This window comes from Anabrus simplex, chromosome 5 (assembly GCF_040414725.1).
Source record: "Anabrus simplex isolate iqAnaSimp1 chromosome 5, ASM4041472v1, whole genome shotgun sequence".
Classification (NCBI taxonomy): Eukaryota; Metazoa; Arthropoda; class Insecta; order Orthoptera; family Tettigoniidae; genus Anabrus; species Anabrus simplex.
Genome location: NC_090269.1, coordinates 338,601,686 through 338,614,029, shown reverse-complemented (window position 1 = coordinate 338,614,029; position 12,344 = coordinate 338,601,686). Strand labels below are relative to the sequence as shown.

The 12,344-nt window shown below is 37.2% G+C and overlaps 1 protein-coding gene across 6 annotated transcripts in view; it reads left to right on the top strand.

Annotated features, from left to right (window-relative positions):
• LOC136874078 (uncharacterized) overlaps window positions 1-12,344 on the top strand; it is a 309,462-nt gene that overhangs the window by 15,386 nt on the left and 281,732 nt on the right. For 5 of the 6 annotated variants that reach the window (XM_067147606.2, XM_067147608.2, XM_067147604.2 and 2 more), the window contains exon 2: window positions 4,128-4,221. In XM_067147606.2, the coding sequence (XP_067003707.2) occupies window positions 4,174-4,221 (48 nt within the window). In that variant the 5' untranslated portion in view covers window positions 4,128-4,173. Of the gene's footprint in view, window positions 1-4,127; window positions 4,222-6,679; window positions 6,830-12,344 lie in introns of those variants that run through there. The other variant, XM_067147609.2, reaches the window with a different exon arrangement.

Below are 12,344 nucleotides of genomic sequence, written 5' to 3'. Positions count from 1 at the left end.
GGCTCCATTATATCCAAGCCTTATTTGAATTTTTCATTTTGCAAATTTAAAATTAATTTTCTACAGAATTTTATTCCTGCCATGTCATTGTACTGTGCCCCTCCTCTTTTGAGATCATGTGCATGCTTGTTCTCCCTTCCCAGCCAGTAGAGTATGCACCTGCTCACCCTGGTGAAAGTCTAATGGAGCTTATGGTTCTAATCTGTAGCTAGCTTCAGGTAGTTTCAGTCCTAATTTTTAGATGGCCCTGGAGGTCATTCACAACGTGTGGATAGTTGTAGGAACGTTGTGTAGATGGTAGGCAAGTGGGCATGAAAGGAGTGATTTTTGTAATTAAAGGCCGTTTGCCTCAAAGTGAAGTATTTCAAGTCTGACCTTAATCAGTGGGCCCTTGTGACAAAGAATCAGTTGTAGACCATCAAGTATAATGGAGATAATATTGCTGGATTACATTGAATCCGACTTTACCCAATCAATTAACCTTGTTTGAACTAATATTGATTATAAGCGATAGTTCCCATGATGCTACAGTATTTGTGTTGTTTGAATTCCAAGTGCCCATATGCCTGTGCTATAATCTTTGTTCCTTGTGCTTGTTTATTAGAAAAATATCTTTGCCAGTCCTCCTCAAAATCCTGTATTTCCTGTTTGGGTACACCTCAGGGGCTGGAAGCTGAATGGTTCTATTAATGTATTTATATATATATTTCCTGTCTCAGTCCACTTAATTCTGTTATTTTTATTTTCATGTGGTATTTGGATACTGATGTGATACCCATATCTTGCGTATGCTACGCTCTGCTGTCGTGCTTTTGAAGGTTATTATTATTTGTCATAATATCAGCTTTGTGGTAATGTGTCAATCATTCATTTCAAGGTAAAGCTACTTTGTTGTGTGAGGTTATGCTCTCAATAACATAGTATGTCATACGAACTAGGGGTATCAGATCATTATCATTATATAGGACATAGCAAGTACTTAAAATAAAAATATGACTTATAATGTATTGGGAATGGAAATAGAAGAACTGCATTATAATCGTCATAGTAGGTGAAGGGGGTTGGGGGGTGGAGAGATATAGTTAGGTGGAGGGAGGGGTTGTGGTGAGCATAACCGGATGTGCGTCACTACAGTGGAAGTCACTCCTCTGCGCTATCTGTTGATAATAATAGTAAAGTATTGCACACAATGCACATTGCAGCGCAATCTCAGATTGCAGACTGAAACTACAAGGGGCCATCTGTCTTGGAACTGAAATTTATTATTGACTTTCATCTGTATCCTATTATATCCTCTTTGCTCCTGCTCCCACTCAGTGCTTGTGTGTTGACTTGCTGCATAGAACAGTGTATTGTACGTAGTGATTGTGAGCAGTGCTGTTGTATATTATTTCATTACAGGTACCATAAGCAAAAGAAGTTTGTGCCATTAACAGCTTTAAAAAGACTGGATAAAGAGGAGACAGTTAAAAAGCTAGCAGCTGAATACGGAATTTGAGAAGCTATGGTTGGTGAATGGCAATGCAACGGACATAACCTGGAAAAGTATTCTTCTAGAAAGTGCTCAGATAATGCCTCTGATTGAAAATGCATGAGCAAGTCTGAATATGAGAAAAACAAAAAACTGTGAAGTGTTGTTTGTGTGGCTTTGTCAACAGAGGCAGAAGGGAAGTCCAATATCAGGTCCAGTGTTACAACAGAAAGCATTGTTTTTAGAAGTGAGCGGTCCATGGAAATAATTTGGATGCTCGGGGCATGTGGGCGTCTGCTTATTTGCTTCCCTGTCCTGGATGAGGGCGTTTTGGAATTTAAAAAGAACAAAAAAAAAAAAAAAAAAAAAAAAACAACAGCAACTTCCTCAAACATATAACCATGAGGGATGTAATGTATTGGTTAGTAGAAATGTGGTACAAAGTGAAGCCAGAGGCACTTACAAAATTGTGGAAGATTTTAGGAAGTGCTGTCTCTGCTAATACCTCCGACAACAAAAGTGATGATGACGTACTAAACTTGCCAAATCTAATCTCACAGATTCCAGGCTGTAAAGATGGTAGTAAATTGAATTTACAAAATGGATGAAGAGTGATGATGAACTGTATGAACTTACAGATGCATTAATCTTTGAAATGTTGAATGAACTAACAGATGATTGTACATAGCACAGAAACAACCAGGGGCAACTCCCACTGACATCCTGCTCTTCAAGTGATGGTATAATACTGCTGCTCAGAAAAAGAAGTCAGTTAAGAACTTCTTAAAAAAGGTAACCTTAATCCAAGCCATGGACCTTAGCTTCAGTTGTCTTTTATGTTTCACTATTTTCCCTGTGTCGCTTCGAGTAGTTCGAGTTATTCCAAATCCAAATCCCCCAGTACCTCAGATTGTTGAGACTCTACTGTATTTCAGAGAGACCCAGTGAACTATGAACCGTCTGGTATTGCATTTTACTCTGAGCACACGTGTCCATTTGATGACAGGGACAAGGTCACTACCTGCTCGCTGTCAGTGTGGATCAGAAGGCCTATGTGTGGTGTGTTTTGTTCCTTTTGTAATCACAATGTCGAGTATGGCTCGGTATGTGTTTTTTACTACACAGCATATATTTATTTATGGGTTGTATGTGTTAACTTAGCTCGACAGTTTAAAGATCAGCGTAGAGTTCTTACTTAAACAGCATTAGATGATTATGGTAATAGTTTGAAGAATTCACCCACAAAATCACTTGGACATCTTTCACAATAAAGCCATTTCTTATGATGCTGTGCAAAGAGCTACTGAGGTGAAATTTAACCTGGTGGTCCTTACACGTGTGCATATTTTGTGAGTTGAGTCTCAACTGTGTATACAGTTGAGAAGTAGATCAATATTTAACACTTTTCTTGGACAAGACCTGGTTCCACCGTCATGGTTAGGTTTATGCATGTGCACAAAATAATTGTTATTGGAGTGCTGTCAAATCTGATATCATTGTGAAGTTCCCTTCCATGATCAAAAACTTTGTGAATGGTGTGCCATGAGCAATGAAAGAATTATAGGGTCAGTTTTTTCGAGTCAGCAGTTGAGCCTGCCACATACATGAGTATAGTTTTTATTCCTTTCTTTCAAACATTTAACTGACAAGGACACATGATTTTGCTTTTTTTTTTTTTTTGTAGCAAGACTCTGCCATAGCTCATATAGCAAATATTTCTATGGGAAAAGTTGAGACTCAGAATAACAGCTATTAGTAAGGATATATGGCCCGCTTGGTCCCCCGACCTAACCTTCTGTGACTTTTATCTCTAGAGGAAATGAAAAACACCATATGCAACATAAACTCACACCGAGCAAGTGGGCACATGATTTGGGTCCCGTAGCTATCAGCTTGCATTCGGGGAGATAGTGGGTTCGAATTCCACTGTCGTCAGCTCTGAAGATGGTTTCCCGTGGTTTCACATTTTCATACCAGGCAAATGCTGGGGGCTGTACCTTAATTAAGGCCAGTCACTTCCTTCCCCCTCCTTGCCCTTTCCTTCCCCATTGTTGCCATAAGACCTGTGTGTGTTGGTGTGACATAAAGCAAATTATAAAAAATTATTTGTTAGCACACTACAAAAAAGGTTGACATACAACACGCTGAAACATAGAAATTTGTATCGGTTGCATGCTCAGAGTTTCTGTGTTTTACAACTGGGATACAGATAACAATACAAGCTGATAAGTTACTGGTACCTCAAATGCATGTTGTGATTAGTATTGTGATGCTGATACTTGCGACATCTATCGATACAAGCATCATTGTTTATGGGGGCGTAATGGGGAGCAGGGGAAGTACTTCAGAGGACAGATTAGGTAAGATGCATTGGATCAAAAGAAATCAGGGTGCTGTAGGAAATATAGGATTATGGAAGTGCAATTCATTCACATAGAGTTGCTGACTAAAAGATCAAGTCATTAAGTGTCAGTTTTTTAAAGGGGCCTAACATCTAGGTTATTTGCCCTAAGTCATAAGGGTCAATAATGAAATGTGCATGTGTGTGCTTAGTATAAATATGTGCTTTATCCTCTTGAAATAATCTTGACATGATGTTATACTGTTTGAAGATTTAGTCATTAATGTATGTATTTTATGATAAAACTGTTTTCAGCGAGAACGGCGAGACTCAGAATGAGACTCCCACAGAATCAGACAAGATGGACATTAGTGAAGTTTCAGATCAAGTGTCACCTGTCAGTGACCAGGTAAAGAATAAGTTTTTATGCTGCTGGATAAGAATTAGTTCAAGGGGACTGTTTAACTGTTTAATGTTTTACTTGTTGCTTCATGTTGTATTTTTTTAATTATTTAATAAGGAAACCTCTGTAAAGAAAAGAACATTCACACAGAATTAAAAAGGAGACCTAATTCAAATGTATTTATTACTTGGCCTGTTTTTATCCATAAAAGTAAAATCAAGCAGACAATGTGGACAAAATACAAAACTTAATTTTACATAATGTGAAGGTAAAATTGAACAATAATAGAAATGATTTCTATCAATATTCTACAGTGTGTGCACAAAGTCTATATACCCCCTACTCATTTATTTATTTCTATTGTCAGATTCCCATTGTTATCAACTTTGATTGTTGACAGCATTTAGTGCCAAGATATTGAAAGAATGGCTGATACAAGTGATTATAGATTGAGAAACGTTTGGTGGCCGCTGTGTGGATTCATGAGCGTAAAATTAGTGGCAAATCAATTACAAATGTGAGGGGCGATTTTGCACGGTTTATGAAAGCAGGACTGAGAAAGAAGTTGTTAGCGTGGGAAGAGAAAGCCTTTTTAACGGGCAGTGTTCGTGCCGCGCCGGTAAGTGGAAGACAACCACCAGTTTTGAACTTTATGCTGACGTGGAAAAATCTATTTTTCCAGTCGAATCCATACAGAAACATGCATCAGAGTTAGGGATACTGGCGTCAACCATAGGGAAACACTTCAAAGTGGATCTGAAAATGAGGTGTTGGCTTCCATTGAGTGTCATTGAATTATCAGATGATTTGGAGAGACGTGTTAATGCTTGTGGTCAGATGCTGAAACAATTCCAAACAATGGCTCGGAAGGCAGTACTCATGTTCACTGACGAATGTGTGATTTATCGCAGCTCGCGTAGTCGCAATGTTTACTTTTGGGGGAAAGAAAATCTCCCCTTTTTTTTTCTTCTTCCGAGAAATCGAGCGAAACCCACCTCATGACATAATCTGAGCTGGAATGAAACAAACGCATCTGTTTGACCCATATTTCGTTGATTATTCCGTTAATCAGAACAGTTATCTCCAGATGATTAACGACTGGCTCGTACAGCAGCTGCAAAGTGTGGGAATTTTAGTTTGGTTTCAATACGATGGGGCGCTGGCTCACTTTGCAGTGGCTGCTAGACATCGTCTGAATGCAGTCTTCGGGAAGCACTGGATTGGTCGGAGCTTGAACAATGATCCAGCTCCTCTTCCTTGGCCACTAAGGAGCCCTGATCTAACACCTGCACACTCTGGAGTTACATCAGGGAAGAGATGAAGAAGCAGCAGTATGTTGGAATTGATGATCTGGAAAATGCGGTGCACAAAGCTTTCCAGATAGCGACTCCAAGGATTTTGCTTGATATGAGCATCAAAACAAGGTGGCGTATTCAGCTGTGCAAAGGCCATTTAGGTACACATACAGATGTTTTTGATTCCTAAGATGTAAGTAGAAGTAAATAATTGAGTATTTGCACTTTTATATTAAGTCAGTTTGAATTTAATTTAATATAGGGGTATATGGACTTTGTGTGCACCGTGTATACTGTAGGTAGCCTATACAATTTTGCAACAATAATTTTGTTTCATTGATCTAAATTAAACAGAGTAATGAAAAACATACTTCTAAATATGAATTTCTAAGTCTGTAATATTACGAAAATTTGGTTTCTGTCAAAATATTGGGGGGGGGGGTAACTGCCACCCCTTGACCCCCCCCCTCACTTCAATCACGTTTGAAACAGAGCGAATTGGTTGTGCTCTTTGAGATGTGTAGCTGTTAGCTTGTATTAGGGAGATAGTGGGTTCAAATTCCACTGTTAGCAGCCCTGAAAATGGTTTTCCTTGGTTTTCCAATTTTGCACCAGGCAGATGCTAGGGCCTTGGTTATTCCTCACCCAATCTTAGTCTTGTTCTATCCCATTGTTGCATTAGACCTGTTTGTGTCTGTGTGATATAAAACAAATACAAAATATGTACAGTACTGGTACTACAAACATAACAACATAGGCCATTAGGCCTAGCTGGCTTTTTTTCCCCACAAGTACAAAGAGCTCATAACTGTGATGCCTCAGTCTTCTGAGGAAGCAAATATTAGAATACTGTATTTGTACTTGGGGAAACTTTGAATTCAGTGTTGATGAAATTAATCACCACTGAATGTATTTAAAGGGTGATATTTATGAACATTGAGTAGGGTATGCTAGACTGTCTAATTATTTACATCTATATGTACTTGTTTTAGTGCTGGTCTCTTGTTAAAATAGCTTGTTGGCACATCAACTTGCTCCTAGTTATCATGAAAGCTGATAATACACTTTGACTCATACTGTATGCTGTTCTAGCTGCTGTAGTGATAAGATTCCTCTCAAAATGACAGTCACTGCTGCAGAGTGTGTCTGTAAATTTGTTTAATTTGCCTGATTTATACAGAATATCATTCTTCATATGGATTGCTTAAATAGTGAAAGGAGATGAAACCTGTGAGATAACGGATTGCAAAAACTTTCCAAAGTGTTATCGTATTTTGTAGTATTTCTCAGTGGATAATGCAAGTATATTATGCATGAAGGTTAGTGAATAACATAATTATATCCTGAATACTATACACATTGTTTAGCCTATTTTGAGATAGTTGCAGTCACTATGACGAGAATTGTGACGTTTTGCCTCTTGTATTTTGAACCAAGTTATTGGACTGTCAGATTCTATAACAATTACTTTTGGAGGTGGTGTTCTTAATTGGCTTAGAAATAGGCCAACCATAGTTAAAGTTTTGAATAAGACAGTCCTGTTTTTAAAATTTTCCCCCATCCTTCCCATCAAATTAAATAAAAATGTCATATTTGACTGCTTGGGTGAGTAGAGGTAGAGTGCTGACCTTCTGAGCTCAAGCAGGTTCGATCCCAGCCCAATCTGCTGGTATTTGAAGGTGCCCAAATATGCCATCTTTATGTCTGTAGATTCAATGGCATGTAGAAAAAACTCCTGTGAGACATAATTTGTGTACCCCAGTGTGTCCAAAAACCATAAAATTTTGTTAATGGGACATAAAAACATCAACATAAAATATACTGTGTAAAAATTTTGTCATGTGTTAACAAAACTATACATAAATCATATAGAAAGATAAGGACATGGAAGGGAACACATAATAGGATGAGCACAATGATAGATCAGCATGGGAAGGGAGAACAATAGAAAGAGGAGACATGTAGAGTCCTGCGCGGATATACAAAATATTATCTACATCCGCTCCGCATCCGCACTTCCTTCATCTGCATCCGTGAATGGTTATCCGCATCTGCAAATGGTTATTCGCTGGTATTGAAAGTATTTAACTACAGTATATTACACCCAAAGTTCTGAAATGGATAGATCTGTTAACATAATACAATAGGCCTGATACCTGGCACCAGATCTCCTGCAGTGGTAGGTTTATGAGGGATTTTCTCTTGCAACGACCATCGACGTATTGACCTTTGCTCTTTCCTTCCATTAATTGCGGGCAGAAGCCATTTAGGCTTAGGTCAGATTTACGGCTTTATGGTCTCAAGTGTCTTTATATATAGGTCTAACCATTCTCCTAAGCTGCTGTAAAGGGTCACCTAACCAGAGGCAAAAATAAGACTATACCTGAGTGAAAATCAATAACCTTCATTATTTAGAAATTATCAACGAAATTATCTGCACTGCCATAGAGTTTGCATCCACCAAGACACTTACTTCGCGGATATCCGCATCCATGCAGGGCTCTAGAGACATGAACAAACATGAAAACACAAAAGGACTCATTCTCCATATCCATATACTGCAGTCTTCAAATAGGTTAGCTCTCATCATTCCCAGCTCTTCTATATCCATTTCTTCCCAGTCCCCAACAAAATTGTTTTTGCTTCCTAGCTTCATCAGGAGGGGAGCGCATAAGTATTTTCATCCTATTGTGTGTTCCTTTTCATATCCTCTTATCCCTATACAGTATATGGATTTTACACTTGTTTGTTCTTTCTCAGTACTGTACTAAAAACTAATTATTATTTTTTATTTTCATCTTTCATATAATTATTATGCATGAATAAAGAAAATATTCCTGTAATGCATAGGACATTCATGTTTATCTGTAATGAAAATAACACTACTTTTGTGATGTAGAGTTTGTTAGTCTTTCAGGAAGTACAGAAATTAAGCATGTTGTTATGAACAGTAAGTAACAAAGGAGAAATCCATATTTTGTGACCCATTGTACGTAAAGGGGCTTTAAGTTGTATTTTTCATTTTTCAGATTTTTGTGGTTCTAAAATTGGCATAAGATACTCAAACCTCTATCCTTCCAGCCTTCAATATTGGGCGCCGGCAATAATCCCAGGGTCGCTATACGGATGATCCCAGAGATATCTTCGAGTAGAAATAACTAAACTTAAATTACTAAGCAGGAAAGATAAGAGAGAAGAAAAAAATATATAAAAAGATAAGAATGGGAACCATTGTTGCAAAAAAAAAAAAAAATTGAAAAATAAGGTTTGGTAAAATAAATAATAATATACTGAAAATAAATTAAAAATGAATAACACTTCACTATAAAAATTTGTCACTCTCACACTAGGTCAACTGAAACCCTTAATAATTAATTAAATATTACAACGCTCTGATCCACTTAATCTTTGTTTCAACTAAGCACCATTGCTTTATATGTTGAATTAAACAAGTTGGCCTAATTTCAAGCTAACCCAATTCCACTCATAAAATTATTAACATAAAAGAACAATCTTCTTCCATAAACTCTAAATCCAGATAAATGCATATGAGTGGTTGAAATATTTTACATCACTTAATAAATTTAGATTGACAACTTCGTTACAACAAGATACTGCCGACGTCAATTTAATTAGTTCATTCATTTAATTACCACCTATCGGGTTTTGCTATTATTAATCTATTAACATTTTTCCAAATATAGTTGACCTGTGTTTTCTACATCAGTTTCATTTGAGTGACGTTTCAATCCAAAATATAATTACATTTCTTCAATACATAAATTGTTTAATCGATATTAAATCATTATCTTTCTCTCGTGGCTTCATACCTCCCATCTACAAACAACTAACATGAAACAAATCTGGACCTACGAGTACATCAAACACGAATACTACAGAATATCACTTAATTTTAACTGAGAAATATTAACTCCACATATACATAATCAGCTGTTTATATTTCATACAAATAAACACAAACCTGTAGCGAAGGGACCTACAATTAACACAAAGTCCTCCAAAAGCTCATATCTATACCGAGTCCACAGCAGTGGGACAGAACCCCTGCTTCAAACATGACAACCATATAGAATTTAATCCACAAATCAAAATCATTACAACCACAAATCAGAATTTGCATTGCCAAAAATATGCAATAAACAGATTCACATAAAGAACAAAACAAATTCATCCGTCAGTAATAACCATCATGAAATCCCAAGTCCATTGACCTGGTCGAGAGTCAAAGTAACGACCATCAAGATGTGGCATTACAGTGACCTGAAAATCCCTACCTTTAATTAGAGTATTACAAATGATATTAAATCTTTAAATCTCTATGTGCTGTTACCTAACTAATCAATCTAAATGAAATAATAAATGACATTGTAACTAAGCTTTGATGACCCTATTTCAATGGGGTTTATTCTTTAACACGAAACGCAGAGCAGTGGAGAAATCTTATCTTGGAACTTGAGCTCATTTATTTTCTTCGCACCTTCAGCGAATATATCTGTCAACACATGAATATCTCCGTGCCCTCGGCAGTTCATATAATTTCTCTGAAATTGTACTCCACATAACTTAGCCTTCCCTGGGCTTTTAATCTCAATTGTTCTTTTGTGTTCTGCATTTCAAATACACAATTGCTAGCCTATAATTGTTGTATCCACTGGTTCATATTTCACCAGGATTCACATCATTGTTCATCGAGAACACTTGATCTCTTTATCTTCAATATTCTTAACGTTATCTCATCCCATATTATCATTGGTTCACTACATCTCACTAGCATTTTGAGTGTAAAAGTACCTTATCTCCACTAAGCTCAAAAATAAACCGCAGGATGAAGTATATAAAAAATATAAAGTAACTCACAGCACATATCATTATCCTGACAAAATCAAGTCACTTATCGAACAAAACTCTAAATATTCACTGTAATGTCCGTAGATGGTCACTGGTTCATCCACTCCAGAATGTGCATTCAGTGTGCACCACCACACCCACTGTACATTATCCCATAGATGAATAATACAGAGTTTGACTAACAAAAAAACACTTAGTGGTGTCTTTTACAGAATGCCCACCCGAAACTTGTAAGCATCTGTAATTATAGAGTGCTCACTCTGTAACGGATACTGAAGAACAATAGAATAACACGTTGGAAACTGTGCGAAGCAGATCATGCGCACCAGTTTGAGTGAGAATGAGAATCAGAATGACTTGCCGCACATGCGTACGCACTTATATATAGGCTTGCTACACGTGGTTATAGCGTCTCAAAAAGTTTACGGGTAGCAATGCCCTTACAGGCACATCTTCACACATCACTCGGTTAACCCAACCTTGCTTGAAACAAAGCCCTCGTGTTGGCTATTGAGTGGTTGATGTGACATAGAACGTCCACTCGTGTACATTCACATTGATCAATTCCAGTCTTCAGCCTATACTACCTGGCCGTACCCCGGGTTTCCAAGCCACTTTTTTGCAACACTTTCAGCTGACTTCAACTGTCTTTCCCGATATAGCCACTGTTTTCCGTGTTGCACAATTCTTGAGCAATCTAAACTGTCATGCCATGTGCGGACTCTTACAGAAATTAAAGTTACACCAATATAAAGATACACAAATACAAAATTCCCTACTACAAATTCTTCTTATATTACTTTTTTTTTTTTTTTTTTACATTATAAATTAACAAAATTATGATTTTCACTACATTAATATTACAAATTATTTTACAAACATTTCCTAACCTAAACTTGGGAGATAGTCGTATACAAACATTTCTTAACCTAAAATTGTAGACCATGCTCTTGTACAGTTACAAGCCCTCTCACTGTCCTAGCTCCATCACAAGGGTTAGTTACCTGTATGGAGTGAATTTCAAAACAATTCAGAGAAATATTAGATTTGAAGCTGGACGGATCACAGGACGACGAATTGGCGAGAAACAGAATATGATAATCGGAACCTGGAATATTACCTCTCTGACAGGCAAGGAAGTTGAAGTGGTGGAGGAGATGAAGAAGTACAAATTCGAAATTCTCGGGAGATTACGCATTACTTCTTTTAAGTGACTTACATTCCACTTTGTCTGAATTTTACAGTGCCTACCCCCATCATTTTTATATTGCCTCTTCAACTGATATTGTGTCGACTTGACCGTTAACTTCTTTCTTACTTATGCATTGTTTTTCGAGTTACAATCGGCTGATGATGACCCAGACTGGGGTCGAAACCGGTACCATTTCCACTTTTAATTAAATAAGAATGTAATCTCTACATCTCTTATTTACTTGTATTGAATAGGTTGAACTACCATATTTATTATTTCAATTTAACTGTATTCTCGGGATCAGCGAAGTGAAGAAAAAGGGAACAAGGGAGATGGAACTGGACCAGGGATATGTTCTGAGATATTCAGGAGTAGATAAGAGAGGTAGAGTTAAAGGAGGAGTTGGAATTATCACAAGTGAACAATTAAGTAATAAAGTGGTGGATTGGAAGGCAGTAAGCCCAAGGATAATGAGATTAGATCTGGAAAATGACTGAAAAGTTGCTTTCATACAAATATATGCTCCTACTGAAGATGGTGATGAGATAGAAAAGGAGATATTTTACTCTGCCCACCAGAGGACATTGGACATAGCTAGAGACACCATAGAATCTGTGATAATAATGAGGGATTGGAATGCTAGAGTTGGGAATAAGATGAGTTCTGGTCATGGAAGCTTGGGTAGGTATTGGGCAGAGAGAAGTCTGAACAGCAATGGGAAGAAAATGCTTGAGTTCTGTATAGATAATGAAATGCAAATAGGAAATTCTTTC